Source organism: Calidris pugnax, unplaced genomic scaffold, assembly GCF_001431845.1.
Source record: "Calidris pugnax isolate Ruff unplaced genomic scaffold, ASM143184v1 scaffold63, whole genome shotgun sequence".
Lineage (NCBI taxonomy): Eukaryota > Metazoa > Chordata > Aves > Charadriiformes > Scolopacidae > Calidris > Calidris pugnax.
The window spans coordinates 4,770,221-4,793,401 of NW_015090852.1; the positions used below are offsets into that span (position 1 = coordinate 4,770,221).

Below are 23,181 nucleotides of genomic sequence, written 5' to 3' on the forward strand. Positions count from 1 at the left end.
GGGGGTGGGGGGGGGGGGTGTGTTTGTCAGGGAGCAGCAGGGATTTACAGCTGCCTGAAATATTACGGGGGAGGAACACTGGGGGGGCATCCCATCTCGCGGGGGCAGGAAGGAGCTGGTGTGGGCTGTGGCTGGCCGTAATTGCAATGGCCTCTGGAAAACATCCGCCGGGAGTTTCCTCCTTGCTTTGTACCCGGGGCCGTGAGGATGCTGGGCCTGGGGGGAGCCGGGGGTGACGCAGGCGAAGCGCAGCCTGGCCGGGCTGTGCATCCGCTGTGACAAAGCCGAGCGGCCCCTTGGCCCCGAGCCCCTGGCTCAGCTTTCAGGCCATCACGCTCCGTTTCCCTCCCTGGTCACCCCCGGGGAGCCACTGGTTCCGGCTGGGGGGGGATGCAGGGCTCCTGCCACTGCCCCAAGGCCGTGGGGTGCTGGGACCTCCGTGTCCCCCTCGCTTTTGGGGAGCGCTTGGGGGGCTAGGGGCTGTGTGCCCTTGGGCTGGTCCTCTGCCCCCAGGGGCAGCTGAGGACTGTGGAGGAAGGGGAGAGCAGGCTATGGCCCTTCCCCTTCCCCACATGCTCCCTGCTGCGAGGGGCTGGGGAAGGGTGAGCCCTCCTGAGCACCCGGGGTTGGGGGCCAGCAGGGATTTGCCCTGGCAGCTTTGAGCAGGTGGGCACAGAGCCCCAGCTGCAGAGGGGCATCCCTTCCCCCAGCCATCTGCTCCCACCTAGGGCTTGGTCCAACCTGGACTCACACGTGGCATCACCAGGAGGTCCGTTCAGAGCTGATGTTGGTTCCCCGTGCCCGTCCTTCACGTGCTTGCTTGGGGATGCTCCCCCCTGCACCCCAATGAAATGGCTCCGGCTCTGCCCCCTCGCACTGCCCTCCTCTGCCACCCCCCACCCTGCTTTGCACCAGGGCTGTTTTTTTGGGTGGCAATGGCCATTGTTTAGGCTTATCTTGGCCTTGTGGCGTGCCCCGGACACAGCTGTTTGCCTTGGGAGGAGGGTGGCTCTGGAAGCCAGGACCTGCCCTCGGGGAGCTCTTGACCCCCATCTCGACCTGATGCAAACAGGTGACATTTGCTGAGGCCTTCAGGGAAAATAGGGCTGGGAAACCCGCCGTCATGGAGGAGGTCTTCTTGTAGAGCAGGGCCAGGCTCCGGTTTCGCTTTTATTTGCTTGTTAAATATTTTATTTGGCTCTTCTGATTTAGTTTTACGGTGGCTTTAACGGGATCATGCTGTTTTCCAGCTGTCTCCACACATGTGTGGGGGAGAGGGAGGGCGCACGGGAAGTGGTGGGGGGCACAGGGCAGCACCTGGCCCCCCAAGGAGGGGGGACAGCAGGAGGCCGGGGATGCAGGATGAGGACTGGCAGACCGTGTTACCTCCCGGGGTGCTCCTGGGGACGTACAGCTCGGGGCCAGCCGGAGGAGGTGCATTTGTGTAACCGGTCGGGAAGCATTTTCCTTCCCTGAATTTGCCCGCTGATGCTTTGAAACTGTTTTTGGTGCCGGCAGCGAGTTGCTCTGCCGGTTTGTGTCACTCCGGGGCAACGTGGGGATGGTGCCCATGTACCCGTCTGCACATCTTGCCTGCTCCCGGGCCGGGGGTGAGGGGTGAGCACCCGCGCACCCAAGAGATGGGTGGGTGTTTTCTGGGGCCAAACATCCATTTTTGGTGACACTGGGGGATGTCTGCTGTCCCATCCTCCCGTCGGGAGGCGAGCGGGTGTCCTGGGACCAGCACTGGGAGGCCGAGGGCTGGAGCTGTGGCTGAGACTCCCAGGAGGCTGCGTGTGCATGGGGGAGGCATGAGTAACCGGGTGGGGTGGGCATGGTAACACCAAATATTTGAATGGGAGCAGGGTCACCCTGGGTAACGTGGCGGGTAAAAATAGATGCAGGGAGTAGGGAGAGAAACGCTACCGTTGCTGGAGTGGTGCGTGGGAAAGGGTGTCTGTGCCATGGCAGAGCCGGGGCTGGAGGGGGGGTCAGAGGTTGTGGGCACCCAGGGTGGTGGGGGGCCATACACATGGCCTGAATGGCCTCGGGGACCCTGCAGGGCTGCAGCAGCACGGTCCCTGTGGCATGGCTAATTTGCACAGCGTGCTGATTGATGAGCAGCCCCCCGTGGTGCCCGGAGCCTGGCTTCCCCAGGTGCTGGGCAGTCGTTTACCCCTCTCTCGTGTTCCCTGCAGCTGAGAAGGTGTCCTCCCTGGGCAAGGACTGGCACAAGTTCTGCCTGAAGTGTGAGCGCTGCAACAAGACCCTGACCCCGGGTGGGCACGCTGAGGTAAGAGCTGCTGGGGTGGATGGGGAGGAGGGGGAGATGTGCTGCCGTGCAGGGGTGGCCTCTCCAGCACCCCAGGGATGGGGAATCCCAGGAATTGGGCTGCGGCGGGTACCCGATGCCATGGGGATGGGCTGTCCCTGTGGCATGCAAGGCCAGGATTGCACACTGTGGCTTCAGATGGTGTGACCCGTGGTGCTCAAGAGCTCTCGTGCACAGTCCTGGGCAAGCCACAGAGTGGTGCTGGCACCATGTGTGATGCCCAGCCCGGTGTGGCTCCCAGCAGACTGTGGCAGGACTTGGTGTGCCCTGGCAAGTGCTTGAAGCAGCTCCATGCACTGGGCAGGCTTCTTTGGGCATCACACTGGCTGCAAAGGCATGCGGGTGCTGAGAGCTTGCACTGCAGTGTGGTGAAAACCACCGAAAATGGGGGATGCACCAGTTGCCATGGTGATGCTAGCTCGGAACTGGTGCTCTCGGTGCCCTGGGGCTTGCGATGCCACCGTGGCTGCCCAGCACGTGGGAGCACAAAGGTGCCACGCTGGCGGTGGCCGGTGCTCGTGCCCGGCAGCAAGTGTGTTTTCCTTGTGCGATGCCCCCGCGTGACACCCGGTGCCCTGGGTTTTGCGTGGTGCCTGTCATGCCAGAGTGTCACCAGCTCTTTAGCACGGCTTTAGCGCGCGGCACAGCTGGGGAGCAGGCGGTGGCAGCAGGGACAGCTGTGCCGGTTGCCACCAGCCCATGGGGGGAGTGGGGCCGGTCCTGCTGGCGAGGCTGGGGCTGTGCGGGCAGCTCTGTGCTTCGGGCCGGGTTAAACCCTGGGCATTTGCTACTTCTCCATATAAGGCCAGATTCTGTACCCATGGGGAACGGCAGCCAAGCCCCCACCGACCGCGCCAACAGCAGGATTTGGCCCTTCCCTGCTTTTTCTCCCTCCTTTCAAGCCGGCGTGTCCGGCCGGGTTGGAAAGGTGTCGCGGGGAGACCAGCTAAATGTTTACCCTCCCCTCCGGCACGGTAACACTGCCAGCACACGGGTATTTATGCCTTGCAATATATGGCAGCTGCCTGCTGCCAGCCCGCTGCCCGCTCGCTCCCTCAGCCTTGCCCCCGGACGCTGCCAGCCCTCACCTTTGGCACGGCACGGCTTGAGGTGGCAAGGGAAGGGACATGGCTTCTGCTCAGCTACTGCCCTGCCCTGTTTGGGGCAAGGTGTCCTTTGCCTGGCATCAAGAGGGGAGGGAGGGCAGGAACAGGGGGCACGAAGCAGGTGATGCATTGAGCCGAGCAGGGGATGGGGTGGGTTTGTGCCTGGGGATGGGGTCCCCGTGGGTTTTCCACGTGGAGCCGTGTGCGTGGCAGCCCTGCTGACCCCCCCCCTGCCCCAACCACAAATGCTCTTTCTTTTCTCTTGGACTGGGTTCCCGCTGGCCCCTGAGAAAACGGCTGCAGGAGCTCCGGGGCTTATCGCCCGCTTCATGCCTTCCTGCTGCCATCATCGCCCCGGCTGATAGCGGGGCTGATAGCGCCTGGGCCTCTGATCTCTGGCCAAGGCGAGGAGGAGGGGATGGAAGCCATGGTGCTGCGTGGCTCTGCACAGGATGCTTCACGGGCACGGTGGTGCCTTGCCGGGTCCCAGCGGCACACGGCCGGGTTGGGGCATGGAGATGTCTCTCAGCTGCTGGTGTGCCCCAGCCCTGTGGTACGACGTGTGGGAACAGCCAGAGCGTTTGATGCAGGAGAAATCCTGGAGTGCTCGGGTTGGGTTAGGCAGACCCGCAGGCTGGGGGCATTTTGGGGTGAGGGCATGGCCGTGGTGGTCCCTGAACACCAGTGGGGACGGAAGCAATCCCGAGGGAACCGTGGTCGCCGCTCAGCACCCTAACCCTTCCCTCTCTCCCCAGCACGATGGGAAGCCCTTCTGCCACAAGCCCTGCTACGCCACGCTGTTCGGCCCCAAAGGTACGTCCATGCTGCCCCCCTGCCTGTGTGACCGTGGCCAGGGCTGCAGGAGGGGACAGGTCCCCCCAGCCCCACTGGCAGGGAGCCATGGCCCCGAAAGCACACCCCAGGAGACAGGCTGCCATGGGCTGAGCATCAATCCAGCGCTTTGCAGTCCCAACCCTGCTGCCCCCTTGTGCAGAGGGAGAGGAGAGCTGCTGGAGGGAGGGGTTTGTCCTGACAGCTGTCTTTTTTTTTTTTTTTTTTTTTAATATGCACATGAGCAGCCCTGCCCTAGTTTTTGAGGAAAAGTCTGGGGAGAAAAAAAGGCAGCTATTATGCAAGCAAATACAGTAAGCTGAGCAGGAATGTGTGTAATCTTATTCATAGCAAAGATCAGCTTCAAAGAATTACATCTCCAGAATCCCCAAATGCATAACCCATGCAGGTCTGTGAGGGGTGGTGGAGGGGGGGGGTTTTTCTTCCAGAGTTCTTTTTTTTTTTTTTTTTTTTAATATTTCAAAAACAAATTCTCATTCAACCATTCAGACAGAAGGTGGAGTCACTCTCCTATCCCAGAAGTGGTTGGAGAAAGCCTGAGTCAGGAGAAAGCAAGCCGGGGCTGAAGTGCAGCAGTGTCTGCAGTGGCCCTGTGGCTCAGTGGGGCTGGTGGAGGTGGGACAGGGGGTGGGAGGAGGATGGAGACCCTGAGTGCTCCCAGGTCACTGCAGCCTCTCTCTGCCCCACTGCAGGGGTGAACATCGGTGGTGCCGGGTCCTACATCTATGACAAGCCGCAGATCGAGGGGCAGACCGCTCCGGGACCCATCGAGCACCCGGTGAAGGTGGAGGAGAGGAAGGCGAATGCTGCACCTCCCAAGGGACCCAGCAAAGGTGAGGGGCAGGGCAGGATGGGCAGCCTGGCCCTCCACCACGGCATTCAGCTGGTCCAGAGCCACCGTGTTTGGTGATGGTGTGGGGTGCAGGGTGTGTATGGGGTCCTCCACACCCACGTGTCCTGACTGAGATGTCTCTCTTCTTCCCATGCCCTCTCTCCTTCCAGCCTCCAGTGTCACCACCTTCACCGGGGAGCCCAACATGTGCCCGCGCTGTGGCAAGAGAGTCTACTTTGGTAAGGTGGCGAGCGGGCAGTGGATTCTTGCCCTGGGGTGGCATGGCCCCATGGTGCTGGGGCTCCATGCAGGACCCCTGGGGCATGCAGAGGGGCTGGGAGGGGGGTTTTGCTCAGAGGTGGGGCTGGGGGCACAGAAGGATGTGCCCGAGGAGCCTGCAGGGATGGGTCCACTTGGAGGAGCTCCTGGGTGCAGGGCTTCATGTACATCCTGTCCCCTGTTGTCACATCCCAGGTGGGTGGCGTGGGCTTAATAGCTGTCCTCAGCCAACCTGTCACTTGTGAGGCAGCAGAGGGGTGGGAGAGACACGGGAGGCCGGGGTGCAGAGGGCTGTCTCAGGATTTTGCATGCAGAGGTGATGTCCCCATGGGGCTTGCTCCCACTTTGCGTGTGTGCAGGGGGAAAGAGGTGACCTCCCCTCCTTGTCCTTGCTCTAGCTGAGAAGGTGACTTCGCTGGGGAAGGACTGGCACCGTCCCTGCCTACGCTGCGAGCGCTGCAACAAGACGCTGACCCCGGGGGGCCACGCCGAGGTAAGGATGTCCCTGCCCCAAGAGCCCCAGGCAGTGTGCATGGGGGATGCTGGCATGGCATCTCCTGCCTGAGCTGCGTCACGTCACACCAGCGTGGCAGCCTCTGCCTTTGCAAGAGGGCAGGGCATGGCTGGCAGGAGCAGCTCCAGCAGCCCAGAGGTTCTGGGGTGCAGCTGTCTGCAGGGGGTGAGCAGGGTGGGAGAGGTGCCCAGCCAGGGGGACGTGGTCTTTGCCCACCCCGGGTGACCCGCTTCTCTCTCTGCCCCGCACAGCACGACGGACAGCCGTACTGCCACAAGCCCTGCTATGGGATCCTCTTTGGGCCCAAGGGTGAGTGTTGGGGGGCGCGTGGGGTGGGGAGCTGGTCCAGGGCCACGCGCCCCACCTGGGCTACTGCTCTCGATGCTCATGCCATCGCCCAGAGGGCACATCTCCCTGGAGCGTGCCACCTTCCCACACGGGTCCTCAACCTCCTGCATCTCCCCCTGTGTATGCCATTGACCAGAGGGCACATCTCCCTGGAGTGTGCCACCTTCCCGCATGGGTCCTCAACCTCCTGCATCTCCCCCTGTGCAGGCGTCAACACCGGAGCTGTGGGAAGCTACATCTACGACAAAGACCCCGAGGTGAAGAACCAGCCCTAGACGGTGTCCCCCTGCCTGGCCGCCTGCTCTGTGCCCCCGTACTAACCTCCTGCTCACAGCCAGAGCAGGCCCTTGCCAGGCTGGCCACGGACCTGTGCTCTCTCTGCTGTCTCTACTCTGGGCAGGACAGCCCTGCCCCCCGGGTTATATATCATAGTCTCTAATATAAGCTTCAGTGTTTAAAAGCAAAGGTAGAAGGTGTCTCTGGTGGTTCCCAATGTGCTCTGCCCTCCCCAGCCCGCCCACCAGCCCCCCGAGTGTGAGAGGGAGCAGAGCGGGTGCGGGGATGTCACCATGTGCAGGGGACGATGGGTTGCACCCATGGGGCTGAAAGTGGGGTGAAGGTTTTGGCAGGAGTCCCACCATGGGAGTGGGAGGGTGCTGCCCCCTGCACTTGGGGTTGGGGATGGGGGCTGGTGGTCAGAGCACCCACCCCTGTTCTTTGCCATTGCAGCTGTGGCATGTGTCACCTGAGGGCTCTGGCCCATCTGGCAGCACTGCCCTTCTCCTGGCCCCTCCTGGGCTCCATGCCCTGGCTCTCGCTGTCCCCAGAGCCCGCTGCAGACCCCAGACGCCATTGGGGTTACAGGGTCTGGCACCTCCCTGCATCCCCATCCTTGCACCCCCAGGGCATCTCTGTACATGTACCCGGGCAGGAGCCCAAACCTCTCTGCTGGCTGGTTTGGGTTGGTGCCCCTCATCCAGCCTGTTCCCCCATGGCAGCAGAGCCTGTGCCGGGTGGCACCTGGTGGCCACAGCCCCGGGGGAGTGGGCTGCTCCCCCCCTCTGGAGGGCAGAGCGCATTGGGCTGGCGGCTGGGTGGCGGGACGCCCGCCTGCTTCCCAGAGCTGGAGGTTTCTCGTTGTTGTTGTTTATTTATAAGCAGTTGTAAATGTGCCCCTTGCTTTGGAGAATGACACGTGCCCCGACCCCCCACCCCGAGTCTCACCCGTCCCCCCTGTGCACGCCCGGCCCCGCTGCTGCCCAGGCGGTCGTGGAGGGGCCTGGTGGAAGGGACACCCGGGGCGGCGAGCCCTGGGGTGCCAGCACCCCGCTCTCTCCAGGCTCCCTGTGCCGCCACGGGGCTGACTTTTGTTATTTGCTGACAATAAAGGTTTTGAGAGATGCGTTGTGTGGCTCAGCTCTGGAGGGAAGCGGGGGAAGCTGTATGTGCTGTGCAGCATCCCTCCGGTCCCGGGATGGTGTGGGGACCCTGCCACTATGGTCCTGCCCCAGCTGGCTCCTCCTGGGGCAAGACAGAGCAGCCTTAGCCCCAGCTGGCCAGGCCAGAGCTGCTCGTGGTGCAGCACAAGCCACGGCCACTTTATGAGCCCAACCTGCTCACAGCCCATAGCAGGTTGTGCTGACCTTGCAGATGCATGGGATGGGATGGGATGGGATGGGATTGGCCACTTCATGGGCTGTGAGCAGGATGGGCTCGTAGCAGGCTGTGCTGACCTTGCAGATGGATGGGATGGGATGGGAAGGGAAGGAAGGGATGGGATCACAGAATCACAGAATCTTCTAGGTTGGAAGAGACCTTAAAGTTCATCTTGTCCAACCGTCAACCTAACTGACAAAAATAGACACCCACACAACAAACAAGGAGCATCATCACTAAACCATACCTCCCAGCACTACATCAACCCGTCTTTTGAACACCTCCAGGGATGGTGCCTCAACTACCTCCCTGGGCAGCCCATTCCATGTCTGAAATTATCTTCTGATAATTGTCTGATAAATGTCTGATCTTATCTTCCCTGGCTTTGCAAGGTGAAAAACTATCAGAGGGGTGTAATGCAGCAGGGGACACTATTCCCCCCAGCCTGGGCTTGCTGAGCAGGCACGGTGCCTGAGTGTGGTGGGAAAGCCCAGCCCGGCAGCAGCGGGACAGGAATGTAGTGTGGGGGCACAGGCCACCTCTCCTCCACCCCCTTCCCCAACCCCTGGGAGCTGCCGTGTCCCCTGCCAGATACCAGAGCCCCGCTGCCAGGCCTGGTTTTAGAACATCCAGCTATTCCCCCTAGGAGCTCGGCGTCTGGAAGGCAAGGCACGGAGGCTGGGGCTGCCAAGGCAAACACCGGCTCTGGGAACCGCCGCTCCAGCTTGTCCCCTCCTGCAGGTTCTTCCAAGAGCCCCACTGGGCTGCTTGCTGGCTATGCCCTCGCTGGGGACACGGGCACCCCACCATCCTTGTTTGCGGGGGAAAACATGGATCTGGTGGCCCCTGTGATGTTTTGCATCCTCCTAGCAGCCTCAGCCCAGAGTTGCTCCATCACCGTGCAGAAGAGGGGTGGGTGGGTGCTGGCCACATCCCTTGTCCTTACCCGGGCATGGCTAGGGAACGCTGTGGGCACTGCAGAACAGGGGTGCTGGCTTTGCCCGTGCATCGTGCCTGTGGGGAGCATTCAAGCCCCAGGCTCAGGCAGAGTGGTGGGTGCGGGAACCGCTGGTTTTCCCTCTCCCGGCAGCAATCCCAGCGGGACACAGCCTTTTCCCAGGAATGGAGAGCTCGGCAGCGCGGTTCCTGGGCCGGGAAATGGGTTGTGTTGGTGTTTTGGTGGGGTTTCTATAGAGACTTGACCCCTCTGATGCTTTAGGGGACAAGGCTGCTGCCGGGAATCAGAGCAGTGTCACTCTGCCGGCTCCTCCCCTGGCCCTCGCACCCAAACTTTGCCAAGTTTGCCCCGTGTAGCAGCAGCAGCAGTGCTGGGGTGGGGGGTCCCCATTGCCCATCTGGGCCCTGGCACAGCTGCCGGTGAAGCCCTTGGCACAAATCCAGCTCTCACAGCAACCCTTACTTCTCATCATTAATTAACGAGCTTAATATGCCAGCTTTTTTTGCTAGCCTGTGGCAATCCCCTGCAGCAGGGAGTTTCCCGGAGGGACTGCCCAGGCTGATTTTCCTCCCTACTGCTGCCTGCAGCTCAGGGGTGATGGTGGGGTGGTGTCACCCTCCCCAGCGCCCACCTGGCCCCACGCTGTGTGCCCAGCCCAGCCCACCAGCCCTGACAGCATCCTCGCTGTGGGCACTGGCCCCAGCCCCTCGATGAGGGACCACGCAGCAGGGTCCCCCTGCAGTGCCTCCAGGTGGGATGCTCGCTGCAGGGGGCCCGCAGCTGATTCTGAGAGCCTGATGGGATGGGAAGGAGCTGATGCAGAGCTGCTGGTGGCTATTTAACCAGTGGTCTTGAGGTAAGAAAGCAGGCATTTTGGCAGCAGCAGGGATGGGAGGGGATGCACTGATGGCTGGTACTTGCGTTAGTTCTGAATGCGAAGGGATATGGGGCTGGCAGGGCAGAGAAGGTATAACATCCTGGCTGCTGCCTGCTCCCAGGCAGCTGCCATCAAACACAATATTCTATTTTGGTCTAGGGCTGGCTTTTTTTTTCCTCCTTTCTTTTTTTTGCTTGCATTTTCTTTTCCCCATGAGAGTTGTATCAGAGGAACGCAATGAAAATAAAAATAGACAAAATGTAGCTCTGCTGCACAAGGGGATGCTGGGGAGCCTGCATCCCTCACAGCTTCCTGCTGCCCCAAGATGGACAACCCAGCTGCTCAAGCTCCAGGTGGGTGATGTCTCTTCGCTGTCCCGTCATCCTGATGGGGTGAGGCAGGCTGGGCATTCCTTGTGCCAGAAGGTGGCCCCCAGGTACAGCGGCCGCCCCCAGGGTGGGTGTTAAGACCAGGAAGCTGAAGGACATAGCAGAGCTTTGGGATACCACATGGGGTTATCTGTGTGTGCACTGAGGTGTTGGGGCTGTCCCTGCACTGCCAGGTTGGTGTGGGGACTGGGGCACCAACACAGCAGGGTGGCAGTTTGAGCAGAGAAGGCAGCTCTGGCCTCTAATCCTTGATACATTTTTGTATTTATTTTTGGGAGGCCTATGTGAGCTGAAAATGCTCCTTTACTTGAGGCTTGGAAAACATCCTTTCCCTTGGGGATGTCAAATATTTCATTTTTTTTCAGCTCAGACTTGCTAGTGGGATAAAAAAGTTGGAGGCCTCTGGTGATTACAGCCATGCTCTCCAGGGTACAGAAGAAAACAAGAGAACAAAGTGGATGCAGCTTTGCTTGGAATTCCCCCAAGCCCTGTGAACTTGTCCTGGGCAATTACCCTTGCTGGCTCCCAGCTTTCTTGGGAGCCAGCTGAGCTCAGCAGGGAGCCGTGCCGTGCAGCTCCTCGCTGGGTGCAGGGCAGGGATCCCACCAGCTGCCATGACAGTGGGATCAACCTGTTTTCAGGAAAGTTGTGGTGATGGGTGCCAGCTCGGGAGAAGCAGGATTGTCACCTAGTGGTGCTTCTCAACAGAAGAGTGAGGGCACCTGTGCCACCAGAAATGGGGCTGTATTACTTGTGCTGTCATTGAGAGCACCTGTGCCACCAGAAATGGGGCTGTATCACTTGTGCTGTCATTAGTGACACAGAAGAGGGACCGGTGAGTGTACAAAGGCTGGTCCCAGAGGGGCACAGCAGGCTGCAGACATGGAAAACACCAGGGAAGGGACTTGGTGGGGATAGGAATGAGGAGGGCAGCCCTGTGCTACAACATCTGAGACAGTCCGTGCAGGAAAGGGAGACACAGCAACTGAAGTGTGGAGGGGCTCCCAAAATGCAGGACGATGGCAGGACAGCATGGCTGTGGCTCCAGCACATCTCTGACCTGACAGGGGTTGGAGCAGCACAGCTGGGCAGCGAAGCAAGACGCATTTAAAGCATTTGCTGGGAAGTCAATAAGCAGGAGCCAAAAGGGATGAAGTGCTGGAAGATGTGATTTAAGGTGGGATATTAAAAGCGACCCAGTAAGCACAGCTTGCTGCCGCAAGGGCCAAGAACCAGCTGCTTCAATGCTCCCTGAAGTGGCGTGGCTTTCCCTGGCTTGGCCGGGCTTTGGCTTGGCCCCAGGGGAGGTTAAAGCACTGGGTGTAAATACTGGAGAGGGTGTGGGAGAGCGGGCAGGGATGAAGGAGCAGGAACGGCATGAAACCAAGCAGAGGAGGATTTGGGCTGTAAGTCCCCCCTACCAGTGCAGTGCACTGGGCTGTAGCACAGTGAGAGCTGCTGATGCAGACTCTGGCCGTGGCAATGGGGAGGAAGGTGCTGGCTCTGTCCCTCAGTGACTCCCTGTCTTGTTGCTGCCTGGGAATTTCCCCCCAAGGATGTAGGCTGGGGTCTGCAGCAGCTTTTGTATCACCAGGTGGGGTGAGCAGCCAGGGGGCTGCCCTGGGAGCTCAGGGGGGGCTCCTGGGATGCCCTGGGGCTGCTTGCAGGGGAGGAATACCTGTGCTGGTGGGATGGAGGTGTGCACGCTGCTAATGGGTGTGCAAACCGGCGGCTCCTCCTCTTGCTGTCCTCTGTCTTGACTCTCTGTCTTGCTTGGGTAAGGCACAGCGGAGCAGCTACATCCCTCTCCCCTCCCTGAGCTGCCACCATGGCATGACCACACCAGGCAGCGTGCTGACGGAGAGAGCAAACACCTCTGCACCCCTTCCACTTGGCCTCGCCTCCAGTGAAATTTTAACCAGGAAAAAAAGGTGTGGTGTCAACAGCCTGGACCCAGCCCGGGCAACCGGCACTGCCCGGCGAGTGCCCCCCGCCAGGGCAGGGCTGGGGAGGTGGTCCCTGGCACTGGTCCCCTGCGAGCAGCCCCTGAATGGTGCCCACGCTCCCTGCCAGCCCCCAGCATGGATGTGCATCTCCCCAGCAGGCAGAGGAGATGCCTCATGGGTGCTGGGCGGCTTCCCAAAGCAGCGGGCGTTGCTTCCTCGAGGATCCTGGCTGGATTTGTTAGCCACAACAGAAACAGCCGGGGCCGTGCCAGGAAAATGCACCAAACCCTCCCCCGGCAGGACCTAGCCAGGAGGTTTCCTTGGGATGCCACTAACGGAAAGCTTGCAGAAAAGAGCAGATGGTGGTGGAGACTTTGGCCAGACCGTACTCAGGGAGACTGAGGGAACGGTGCCTGGATGAAATCGGAGGAGATTTTTTCCATGTAGCTGGGATTTGGAGGGGTTGGAGCGGCGGGGGAGGGCTACCACGCTCTTCTGTCCGATGGATGGAAATCCCAGATGCAGCCCCAGCGTGGCCATACATGGGCAGAGCCCCCGTGCTGTGCTGGCAATGGGGCTCACCCCGTCCCCACCGAGTCCCTGTGCCATGGGGCAGTGCCTGGCCGGGCTGGGAGCCGGCCCCGGGGCTCCCATGTTTGTTATTGCTCACGCAGTGTAATATTAACCGCGTGATAATCATTCACGCCCTGGCTTTTGAGGCTGAGAGCTGACCCCACAAGGGGCTGCTGTGGGCAGCCAGCTGCCTTCACCGGGCTGGAAATGTTTTTCCAGCTTCTGCTGGAGACAGCTGTGTGATTGCCCATAGTCCCACGGTGGGACGGACCCTGCCCCATGTCCAGAAGGGCAGCGAGCACGGCGTGTGGCACAGCAGCCAGCGTGTTTCACAGGCTCAAACCATTTGGGGCTTTACAGCACGGGTGGCAGCGTGCTGGGCTCCTGAGGTGCCCCTTTCTCAGCCCTTTCCCCAAGCCCCCTGCTCCCTCGCTGCCTCTCCCGCTGCCCCGTCCTGTTCCCAGTTACTCCGGGCTGTTGGCCACCTCTCAGCTTTATGAAGACGTACCCAGAGGTTTTTTTTTCTCCTGTGGGTGTAATTTGCCCTGACAGCCGCCTTCGTGCTGTTGTTTTTCCCGGCCGGCCGGTAATGGGATTAGCTGCCTGTAAATCCGGAGGTGATGGAAGGCGAGGGGGTGAGGGGGGGGGCACGCCGGCCCCCCACCGCAGGGTACCCTGTGCCGCTTCGCTGCGCCTGCATCTGGCGGGCCTTTTGATGGCATCACATGCCTGGAAGCTCCCCCCAGCCTCCGCCAGGCTGCTTTTTAAGCCACCCTGTAATTTTCTTGTCAAATTAGAGTCCCATGCTGAGCTGGGCAGGGCATATTTGACAACAAATCATCTTGGCTGCAGCAGGCCCTTGACTCGCACGAGCGCGGGTTGAAGTATGGCCGGGGAGGGAGATGTTGCAGGGTTTGTGGTTGTACCGGTGTGGGGAAAACACTGGACAGGGGTGCCACCAGCCCTCCCCCCACCCAGGTTGTGCCTTCTGCATCATCTTCCCACTGTGCAAGTGAGCTGGGGGGCCATGCCATGAGAAACGCAGGAGCCCCTCTGCTGCTACAGTGAGAGGGGGCAGGAGGGGAGCCAGGAGCTGCCGCCCTGGCAGATGGGATGCTTTGCTACACGGAAATAGCTGTTTTTTCTTGCTGTGTTAGCAAAACAAACCCAAATCGGCTTATGTTACCCGCCCCGCCAGCTAAACCGCCCGTGACTTTTCCAGTCATTACTTGGATAATTACCAGGGGCCAAGATGCTCAAGGGGGATATTTGGGCAGGCAGCGTGTGCCCACAGCTCCGGCATGCCCAGGAGCTCTCGCCTGGAAACCCTGCCCCAACAGCTTGGGAAACACCTGGGGTGGCTCTTGGGGGCTGTGAGGACCTTGCACTGACTGTGCTGCAGAGGGACCTGGGCAAGGTGGTGCTGGCTCTCGCTGGTGCTCACTAAGGGACCAGGGAGGGGACCCTGGCCATAACAACGCCACCCAAACAAACAAATGGGTTATCCCAGGTCTTTCTGAGGACCCTTGCTACGTCATCGTCGAGGAGTGCTGACGCCTGATGCGCTGGGATGGAGCCTCACCCACAGATTCCTATCAGAGGGCACAGACAGCCGAGGCGTGCTCTGCTCTAATGGGTAAATTAGCTGGAACAAGGTCTCCAGATAAGATAAGGCTGTGATTTGCTGAGGAGGCTGTTCTCCCATGGTGTTGGCTGGAGAGTTTCCCTGGAAGGCTACAAACCTTGTTTTGAAGTGGTGCTCAGGCTGGGACCTGGCTTTGCTGAAGACACCGCCCCTGCCCATGTCCTGCTGCTCCCTGGAGCCGTCTCTGCCCAGCACCAGAGCTTCCCACTGCCTGCCCTTGCCCGTCTGGCCATGGTGCCATGGGCAGCGTCCTGCTGCAGAGGGATGGGCTGGCCCCTGCTCAATGCCATGCCGAAACAGCTTGCAGACAGTCATGGCATGGCTTTGATTCCCAGGGGCACCCTGGGTGGCAGAAGGAGTGATTTCTCCAAAAACTGGGCTGCTGCTGCTTTTCCAGCCAGCTCCCTCCAGCTGGGCCAGCAAGGGCTCGGTTTATTGCCCCAGCACGGCGCTCTGATGGGTTTCACACACCGCCATTAGGGGTGTTTATGGACTTGCTCCCTGTAAAATGAGCAAGAGGCTGCATCCCGCAGGCTCCTGAGGTGATGCCGTGCTCCAGGAGCACCTGCAGCCCTTCCTCCCTCCCTCCCTGCCAGGGACTCTCCGTGGCCCCTGTGCCCACGGGCTGATGGGGTGAGAGCAGGGCAGTGGCAATGAGCAGGATGCATGCCCAGCCCCGGTGGGGCGTAGAATCTGGGGACTCCTGACCCATGGAAACCTTCACCCTGCTATTGGCTTGCTATAATTCCTGCAGGTTTGCATGGTGCACCACATTCCAGCACCAGGCGTTGGCTCACCCCTTTGTGAAGCAGCCAGGGGGGCAGCCTGAAGTGTGAGCATCCCCACAGCTGGGCCGGCCAGGCTAAACCAGGGGGGCTAGAGGGGTGGCTACTAGGCATAAAGCCCTGTGTGGGCAGGGCTGGCAGAGAGCAGTGTGTGGCTCAGCAGCACCCGCTTTGTGAGAGCTGCCACCAGATTTGTGCCTGCTCTGTGGCATGGACAGCCTCCATCCAGTAAGTGCATGGAGAACCGAGGGGAGGGGGCAGCTGGGCTCTGCTTCAGCTGGGTTGGTCGGTGTGCGGTGCCATGTGGGGGCACAGTCTGCCCTGGCTGGACAGGAGCATTCCTGCTGTGGGCTGAGTGGTCTGTGGGGACTGGCCACGGGGCTGGGCCAGCTGGAGGAGACCTGGGAGAGGACGGTTCTCCACTGCCCGCCGGCACAAAACCTGCCTTAAAAGGGAGCACAGCTAAAGACTGGCTGTCCCAGCTGGGCAGTGGCCTCAAAGCAGCCTGGCACCATGTGGAAGGGGAAGCAGGGCCCCCAAAGAAGGAAGAGGATGTGCCCTGTCCCCCCACGTTTTATCAGGGTGCCCACTGCACCCAGTGTGGTGCAGGGAGGGGGTCCTGGCCTGGGCAATGCAGCCAGGTGCTCGTGGGGCACTGCGGCTTGGTGCAGGGGGATGTGGCGTGGCTGAAACACAGTGCTTACGTGTGTGTGGCACCTCAGGGTGGGACGGGCTGGGAGGAGGTAAGGTGAAGGTAAGTAGTCCTAGAAGGATACCTCTCCTCCCATGCTGTAAAACACTGTCTCAGCGTGACTCACAATTTATGGGGCAGCAGGCTTCCCAGTGATGTCCCTGCAGGCGCAGGATGCTGACCGCCCTGCTGAGCCCGGCGGTGCCCTTGCAGCAGTGTGCTGGAGATGCTCCCCACCCTGAGGTGGGGTGACCCTGGGACCAAGGGCAGCAGTGGGGTGCATCAATGGGATTAGGGCTTCCGCTGGGAGGGGAGGCTGGAGCCAGTCTCAGTCATAAAGCAATCCCAAGTTGAACCATGAACTGTGCCTCCAGGCACAGCTCGGCGCCTCCTGCACCCATGAGTGGGTTCTGGTGTCAACAGGGCCCTGTTGGTGCCCGTGGGAGGGTGAGGCGTGCCCTGCATTTTGGAAGGCAGACACTAGGCGTCTTGGTGCTGGGTTTCACAAGCCCTCATGACCTTTGCAGCACAGCAACGTGCCCTGGGGAAGATTGTTTCATACAAAACAGACCTTTGGATAGGCTTTTCATTTCCTTCTCAGCCAAGCACAAAGGAACAGCAAGTCCTCGCTCCTAATAAAATGACAGCAGTCAGCAGTGCAGATGGGCTGGCTCTTTGGGGTGAGCGGAGCCGTGTCCCACACCCACACCATTCCTGAGGTCCTGCAAGATGGGGGGGGGTTACAGTCCTACAGCTCCCTCCTGCTTCATCTCATACCCCAGACTTCCCCACGGGCAGGAGACGCTGTCAGAGGGTCGACTTTTACGATTCTTTGGGAGACACAGCTCTGTGCTCAGAGGGTTTGAGCCCCGTGGTCAGCACCCCATGACCCTGTATGGGAGTGTGGTTAAATGACAGATGCAACTCGCACCTCCAGCCCCATTGAGAGCAGGGCTCTCGGCCACCTGCACTGCACAAGCGTGGGCAGGGGGCTGGCAGGGACTTGGGGGGCAGTGGGTGTAGGGGTGCAAGGGGTGTAGGGGCGCAGTGGGTGAAGGGGTGTAGGGGTGCAAGGGGTGTAGGGGTGTGAAGGGTGTAGGGGTGTAAGGGGTGTAGGGGTGTGAAGGGTGTAGGGGCACAGTGGGTGTAGGGGCTCAAGGGGTGTAGGGATGCAGGATGCAAAGGGCGCGGGGGTGCAGTCACTGGTGGAGGGCACAGGGAGTGTCGGGGTGCGGGATGGAAGGGGTGCAGGACCGCGCCCCGGGAGCCCCCCGCAGGGCCGTGCCCCGGGGCGGCCGCCTCCAGCTGCAGGCGGGGCCGCACATCTGGGCGGGGCGGGGCGGGGCGGGCGGGCAGTGACTCCGGCGGGGCCGGCGGGGGGCATCCCACAGCCGGAGCCAGCGGCGAGCCGAGCCGACCGCCAGCATGCCCAAGTGTCCCCGCTGCCAGAAGGAGGTCTACTTCGGTAAGGGCTCCCTGCTCCCTCCCCGGGCCGCCTCCATCCCGCCGGGGCCGCAGGGATGTGGGGCTGCTTGAGCCGGGGTGGGTGCCCCGATGCTGCACCCCGCCAGGTTTCGGGTCCCCGGGGGCATCCCGGTGCTGCGGGTCCCCGAGGGCACCCCGGTGCTTACAGGTCCCCGTGCACCCCAGCGCCACGGGTCCTGGGCATCCCGATGCTGTGCGCCCCAGCACTGCCAATTCTTGGGGTTCCCCAAAGTTGCGCACCCATGCGCCATGGGTGCCCCGGGTGGGTGGCCCTATAAATCCACCCAAAGGGAAGGTGTCTTGCTGCGCAGTGTGGGATGCAGTGGTTACCCCCAGCCTGCAGGCAGGGCCACAGCATGGCGCGGGAGCTCAGCCCCATTTCCTTCCCACGTCACCTGCAGCCCCGTGTCGGTTTGAGTTCAAAGGCCCAGGCAGCGTAGCTTGCTGCTCTGAAAGCCTGAGAGGGCAAGCGAGTACCTTCCCAAGGATAAATCCTTCCCTGGGGCATGTTCCTGGGTCAGTGGGTTGCCCGCGTGTTGCCCTGCGTGGTTTAGCACAGCGAGATGCCAGCCGTGGGGAGTTAATTTTCATCCACGTGAGCCTTGTTGGGCTGCTGACTGGGTTTCAGGCAGATGTCCTCCCCCCAGACCCAGGGCCCCAAAGCTCAAGGTTCTTGCACCTTCTGGTGCCGTGGTCCCGCTGTCCTCCCCAACGATATTTGGGGGGTTCGAGCCTCTTGCCCTGCTGGTAGCAGCTGCTGGAGCAGGCGGGCTCCGGCTGCCAGACCTTCCCACTTCCCTGATTTAGCTGAACTGGAGGGTGTTTGCTGGGAGCAGCTTGTAAGCACTCCCTGCTTTTTAATGGACTAGAGATGAGGGATGTGGGACTAACTTCTGCTCTCTCTGCCTTATTTCTGCTCTGCTTGTGTGTGTGCCCCAACTTCTACTTTGGCCACGCCAAAGAAATCGGGGGCTCAGACACAGGGGCTGCTCTCCCTGCCAAAGAGCCATGTCTGTTCGTTAGTGATGCCTGCCCTGGGGAGGTGTGCTGGGTCTGAGGTGGGTGCTGCCTGGAGGGCTGCTGGGGACATGGCTCCTGCGGTTGGGGAACATCTCCGCCTAAACTTGAACTCACTGCTTGCAGCCAGGCTTTGAGGTCAGGGTTTGGCACAATACAGTTTGTGGCTCCCTCCTGCAACCAATGGTCCTGGGGCACCTCATTTACCCACGTGGCTTGATACCAGGAGCTACTAAGGTCCTGGTGTTGGCGTCTGCCTTTCCCACGTCCCTGTGGATGTGCTTTGATCCCAGTCGGGGTGAGCTGGGTTTGCCGTGCCTACAGGTGCGGCCGTGGAGGCGTGGGGACGGGGCCGTTTGACCAAGGAGGGGTTTGGCCCCCGCACTTATCAGGTTGCTCTTACGAAACCATCCTCTGTTGATGCGGAGACTGAGGAGAGTTCAAAAGTGGCTGGAGGACTGAGCTCACTGCCTGATTTCTGTGCTTGGAGATAAAAAGTGCCGGCAGAGGAAGCTCTGCTCCAGTGCACCCTGGGGCTCTCAGAGCCTGGTGGTCCTGCTCAAGCATTCCTTGGCCAAATCATGTCTGTAGAGAGCAAGGGTGAGGAGGAGAAGATGCCAAGAGGACTGGGGACGGGGTTTGCAGAGCCACCACCAGCTTTTCAGGGGCATCTCAGCTGGAGGGAGCCCTGCTGCAGCGCCCCTCGGCAGAGCTCCTGCCCGAGTGTTGGGGCCAATGCTTGTGTGAGAGGTGGGGAGGTTGAGCTCTTTCCAGAAACCCTGGGATGGGAGGGTCCCACCACAGCCAGGCTTGGGTTCTTGGGGCTGCCCGAGGGGAGGATGCTGCAGCCCCCGCCGGGCTACGGGCACAGGAGGCTCTTTGTGCCGCTCGGGGACAGCAGCGGGGCTGCCTCGTGACATTTGGGCACTGCCCCCGCTCCCACCTCTGCAGCCGCCGGCTCGCTCCTTGCATAAGTTGTTGTGGACGTATTTGGACTCCAAAGAAGAGGTGCTTCAGGCTGTTGAGGCCCCCCCCGGCGCATGTGCTGTCAGCAGCGGCTCTGTCCCATGGCTCGACCTCCTTTTGCAGGCATGGGGAGAGTGCTCAGACGAGGTTCCTGTGGAAAGCTTTGCTTTATCACTTAATAAATCCCCAGGAGCGCAGCTGCCAATACGAAGGGCACGTGTGCTCTGCAGAAAATACCCACCTCCCCCGCTGTGCCGCAATTAAAAGCCACCCTGTTCTCCATAAACATGTCCTGGCCCCAGCAAACAGCACATTGTCCCCTCCGCAGCCGCCTGAACCCCGGCCAAGCTCCAGCTCTGCTCTGGTTTGCCATGGTGTGTGCAAAATCAGAGCTGTGGCCAGACTGCCGGCGGCTGGAGGGGACTGGTTTGTATTGGGGCAGGGCACGGTGGTGGCTTTGCCTCCTGGTCCTTGCCAGCATCCCCCCTTCACCCCTGCAAACTCTAGTGATCACTTGGGCTCCAGCTGGCCTGGGAGAAATTCATCCTCTTGCAGGCTGGTGTTGGAAGGGGAGAGGTTCCCAGATCTTTGGAAGATGGATAGAGGTTGGTCCACCTCCATGGATGCAGTAGTGTTCACCCTGGGTGGTTTCAGACCCAGGTGCCTGGATGTGGGCATGGTGATATGCATGCACAGCAAGCACTTGGGTTTGAAACATGGTGCCCTCTGTCCTGGACAAGTACACTCGAGAAAATGCCCCAAAATGTCCTCCCCAGGGTTGGTGGTAGGGAGGCCAACCTGCCAAAACCAACTTGTTGTGCCCGTTCAGTGCCTCAGCTAACCCACCTCCTTTCTGTGGCAGCCGAGAAGGTGACTTCTCTGGGGAAGGACTGGCACCGGCCCTGCTTGAGATGCGAGAAGTGTAACAAGACCCTGACATCTGGAGGCCATGCAGAGGTGAGGTTTGCTGCCCAGGAGGTCCCTGTCTCCCGCAGCTAGGGGACTGCAGGAGCAGTGGGATGGGCAGAGATGGAGCTTGGAGGGCTACCGGGGACAGGCAGGGCTGATGCTCTTTCTCTGTCCCCACAGCACGATGGCAAGCCGTACTGCAACCACCCCTGCTACGCCGCCTTGTTCGGGCCCAAAGGTAGGGCTGCTGTGGCCGGGGGGCTGTGGGAGGGAGGGGAAGGGGGCTCGGGGCTCCTGTCTCTTGGCGAGGGGACATCCCTCGGTGCGCTCCAGCGATGCTGACCACGCTCTGTTTGACTTCCAGGGTTCGGCCGGGGAGGAGCCGAGAGCCACACGTTCAAGTAAACCTCAGGTTGGTGCCTCCCCTCGGAGCTCCCCTTCTGCCTCCAGGCTGGTGGGGCTGACCCCCCTCCCCGAGGGACGCAGGGAAGGCAGGTGTCTCTCTGTGACTCCCAGCCCTCATGCCAGGCCTTGGGAGCAACCTCCTGGGCGCCAGCTCCTCCTCTCCACCAGCCCCGAGCCACTGACGCCAAAGGCTTTTGCTTTGTGGCCGGTCGGCAAAGGCAGGGTGTGCCCCGGAGCCATGATGTTGTCCCTGGGACGTCTCCACTCCCCAGCCCAGCCTGACTTCATCCACCCCTCTCTTCCATCCCTCTCCAGGTCTGACGGCCAGGGTTCCCAGCACAGCCCGAAGACAGCACCAAGGCACCGCGACAGACATGCATTTTTTTGTTTTTAATTCACTCTCTCTACTAGATTAGCACGTTAAAAAGCGACAAGTAACCGAGGCTGGGGCTGGTGTGGAAAGGGGCTCTGCTCCAGATGGAGCACTGCTGGGGTGGGGGCGTTGGGATGCCCTGCCGGATAGGAAATTTGGCCGGTATCGCTGAAGGCCGCCTGGAGAGGAGACCGCACCCTTCCAGCCAAAACCCAGCCCTGCTTTTGGCACCCGGCTCTTGTGGCTGGGCCCACAGTTGTATTCTCAGTCTTTAATAAACCCAGACCGAAAGATGCTTCCCCCATGTAGTGGTTGTGCTCTCTGTAAGGGGAGGTCCGGCGGGACTCGTTTGCAAAGCACTTGCCACTTGCCAAAAGGACCCCCACGTGGCCTCTGGGTCGAGCTCCACACCGTGTGATGGCTCCATGTGCTTTTGCTTTTGGGGTGCGTGGGGTCCTGCCCATGGTTGCCCAACCCAGGGGCTGCCCAAGCCACGCGGGGCAAAAGCAGCCCCTGGGTGCTGCGGGCACCGGGGCTGAGCGTGCCCCAAGGGAGAGGGGTGGCGGGTGTTGTACCAGTGCTTGCCCAGAGGCGTGGTCTTCCTGGGCTCAGGAGGAAGGTCATACCCCACCTACAGCCTCGCTGGGTCTGTGCCATGACGTCTGCAGAAGAGTGAAGTGTGGTGGCTCCTGCCATGAGCCACCTCTTGTTGCCTGTGGCTGTAACAGGGTTCAGACAGAGGCATGCAGTGCTGCTGAGCAAGGGGCTGAGGCTGCTGACCCACAGTCTCTCCAGCACCCAACAACCCCCTGGCCCCTGGCAGTGCCTGCTGGAAAGCCATGCCCGTGGGCAGCCCCCCAGCTCTTTGCTCCAGGATCTGAGATGGCACTTTTCACCTCTCAGTTGGGGTAGGGAGGTGTGTTGCTGGGAAGCAGTTGATTGTCACATCAGGAAAACCTGGTGTTTGCTCTTGTGCTCTGAGCAGCCCTACGGAAAGGCCAAGTAAGGAGGAGGTTGCTGGCGAGGCAGACCCAGCCTCCCTCGGTAAGAAAAGCAAAGGTGCAGTATTACAAAGCGAGAGCTGGCTCACAAGTGCTTTGCTCTTTCTTGTTTCAACCTCTTTGTCCCACTGGAGGAACAGAACTGACAGATATAAAAGATGTTGACTTGAGGGATGTTTCTAAAATGGTTTCTTAACCATGTCTTTCCCTAACCTGAACCACCCCATTTACATATTCAGAGATATTTTTGTCTACGGCTTATGCATGCATTTCCTTAGAGACTGCTCTACATCTTACTGTCACGCTGGCCTTACTGGGACTTGGCCAAAACCCTCAGGGGTCAGAGGTGCATGTCTGATGTCAAAATCTTCGGTGTCAAAAGCAGCCTGATCTGATAAGCATCTTAAAACTTCCCGGGTGCCTGGCACCCACCAAGCACACTTCAGTGGGACAAACTCAACCAGCCGGCGCTGTCTCCCCTCCCACCCATTTAACACAACAAATGCAGGCGTCTGTGTCAAAGGCAAACCTTGGCTATTTCTGTGTGGCCACCACCACGTCTCCCAGCCAGACAGGGCTCGTAGGGCCCCCTGCCCTCCCACTCCCACCGTTGCCCTCGCCAGCAGCCTCCCGGGGATGCCAGCACCCACAGCTCCCAGCCAGCAGGACACAATCCCTCTCTGCACCACTCCTGGCACCCAGCCTGCCCCTGGGGCACTGGAGACATGGTTTTCCTCTGCAAACTGGGCTTCAAAGCAAACTAGTGATATAATCTCAGCAGCCTTGAGCATGCCAGTGAGATAGCGTTTACCCTCAGCATTAAAAATAACAGCAAACACAAGCCTCGTCATCCTCTGGGCTTGCATAAGTGTGTCCAGCTGGGAAAGGGACCCATGAATTGGGCTCCTGGTGTTTCCTAACAGGGCCTTTCACAGGAGAAGCTAACTCCAGGTGCAAGGGGCCAGGCTAGAAGGCAGGAGCGGGGAAGCAGTGAGAGGTATGGAAAACAAGTGCTGCCTGGGGAGAGGCTAGGGCAGCCCATTCCTCCAGCTGAAGGCCCTTTCTGTGGGCAGTGTTGCAGCTGGGGCAGGAGGCAGGGTGTTGCTTGTGAAGAGCTCCCCGGGGATGCTGTTGGTGTCGGTCCCTGCTCCCAATTGGCAAGGTAGGTGTGGTGGCTGGGGACAGCTCTCCCTGCCCTGGGTGCATGGAGGGAGGTAGGCACTGTGCAAGGTCTGCGCAGCC

General features: G+C 60.5%; 2 protein-coding genes across 2 annotated transcripts in view; both read left to right on the forward strand.

Annotated features, from left to right (window-relative positions):
* The window catches only part of CRIP2 (cysteine-rich protein 2), a 7,997-nt gene extending 332 nt beyond the window's left edge, over positions 1-7,665 (forward strand). The window contains exons 2-8 of the mRNA XM_014943434.1: positions 2,199-2,293; positions 4,194-4,251; positions 4,983-5,123; positions 5,293-5,361; positions 5,800-5,894; positions 6,167-6,224; positions 6,471-7,665. Of these exons, the coding sequence (XP_014798920.1) occupies positions 2,199-2,293; positions 4,194-4,251; positions 4,983-5,123; positions 5,293-5,361; positions 5,800-5,894; positions 6,167-6,224; positions 6,471-6,538 (584 nt within the window). The 3' untranslated portion in view covers positions 6,539-7,665. The remainder of the gene's footprint in view (positions 1-2,198; positions 2,294-4,193; positions 4,252-4,982; positions 5,124-5,292; positions 5,362-5,799; positions 5,895-6,166; positions 6,225-6,470) is intronic.
* Positions 7,666-17,144: 9,479 nt separating this feature from the next.
* On the forward strand, positions 17,145-21,242 carry LOC106888849 (cysteine-rich protein 1). Its single transcript, XM_014943356.1, has 5 exons — positions 17,145-17,248; positions 20,114-20,208; positions 20,341-20,398; positions 20,525-20,572; positions 20,881-21,242. The coding sequence occupies exons 1-4, from the start codon at positions 17,209-17,211 to the stop codon at positions 20,563-20,565; spliced, it is 234 nt and encodes a 77-aa protein (XP_014798842.1). The 5' UTR covers positions 17,145-17,208; the 3' UTR covers positions 20,566-20,572; positions 20,881-21,242.
* Positions 21,243-23,181: the final 1,939 nt, after the last annotated feature.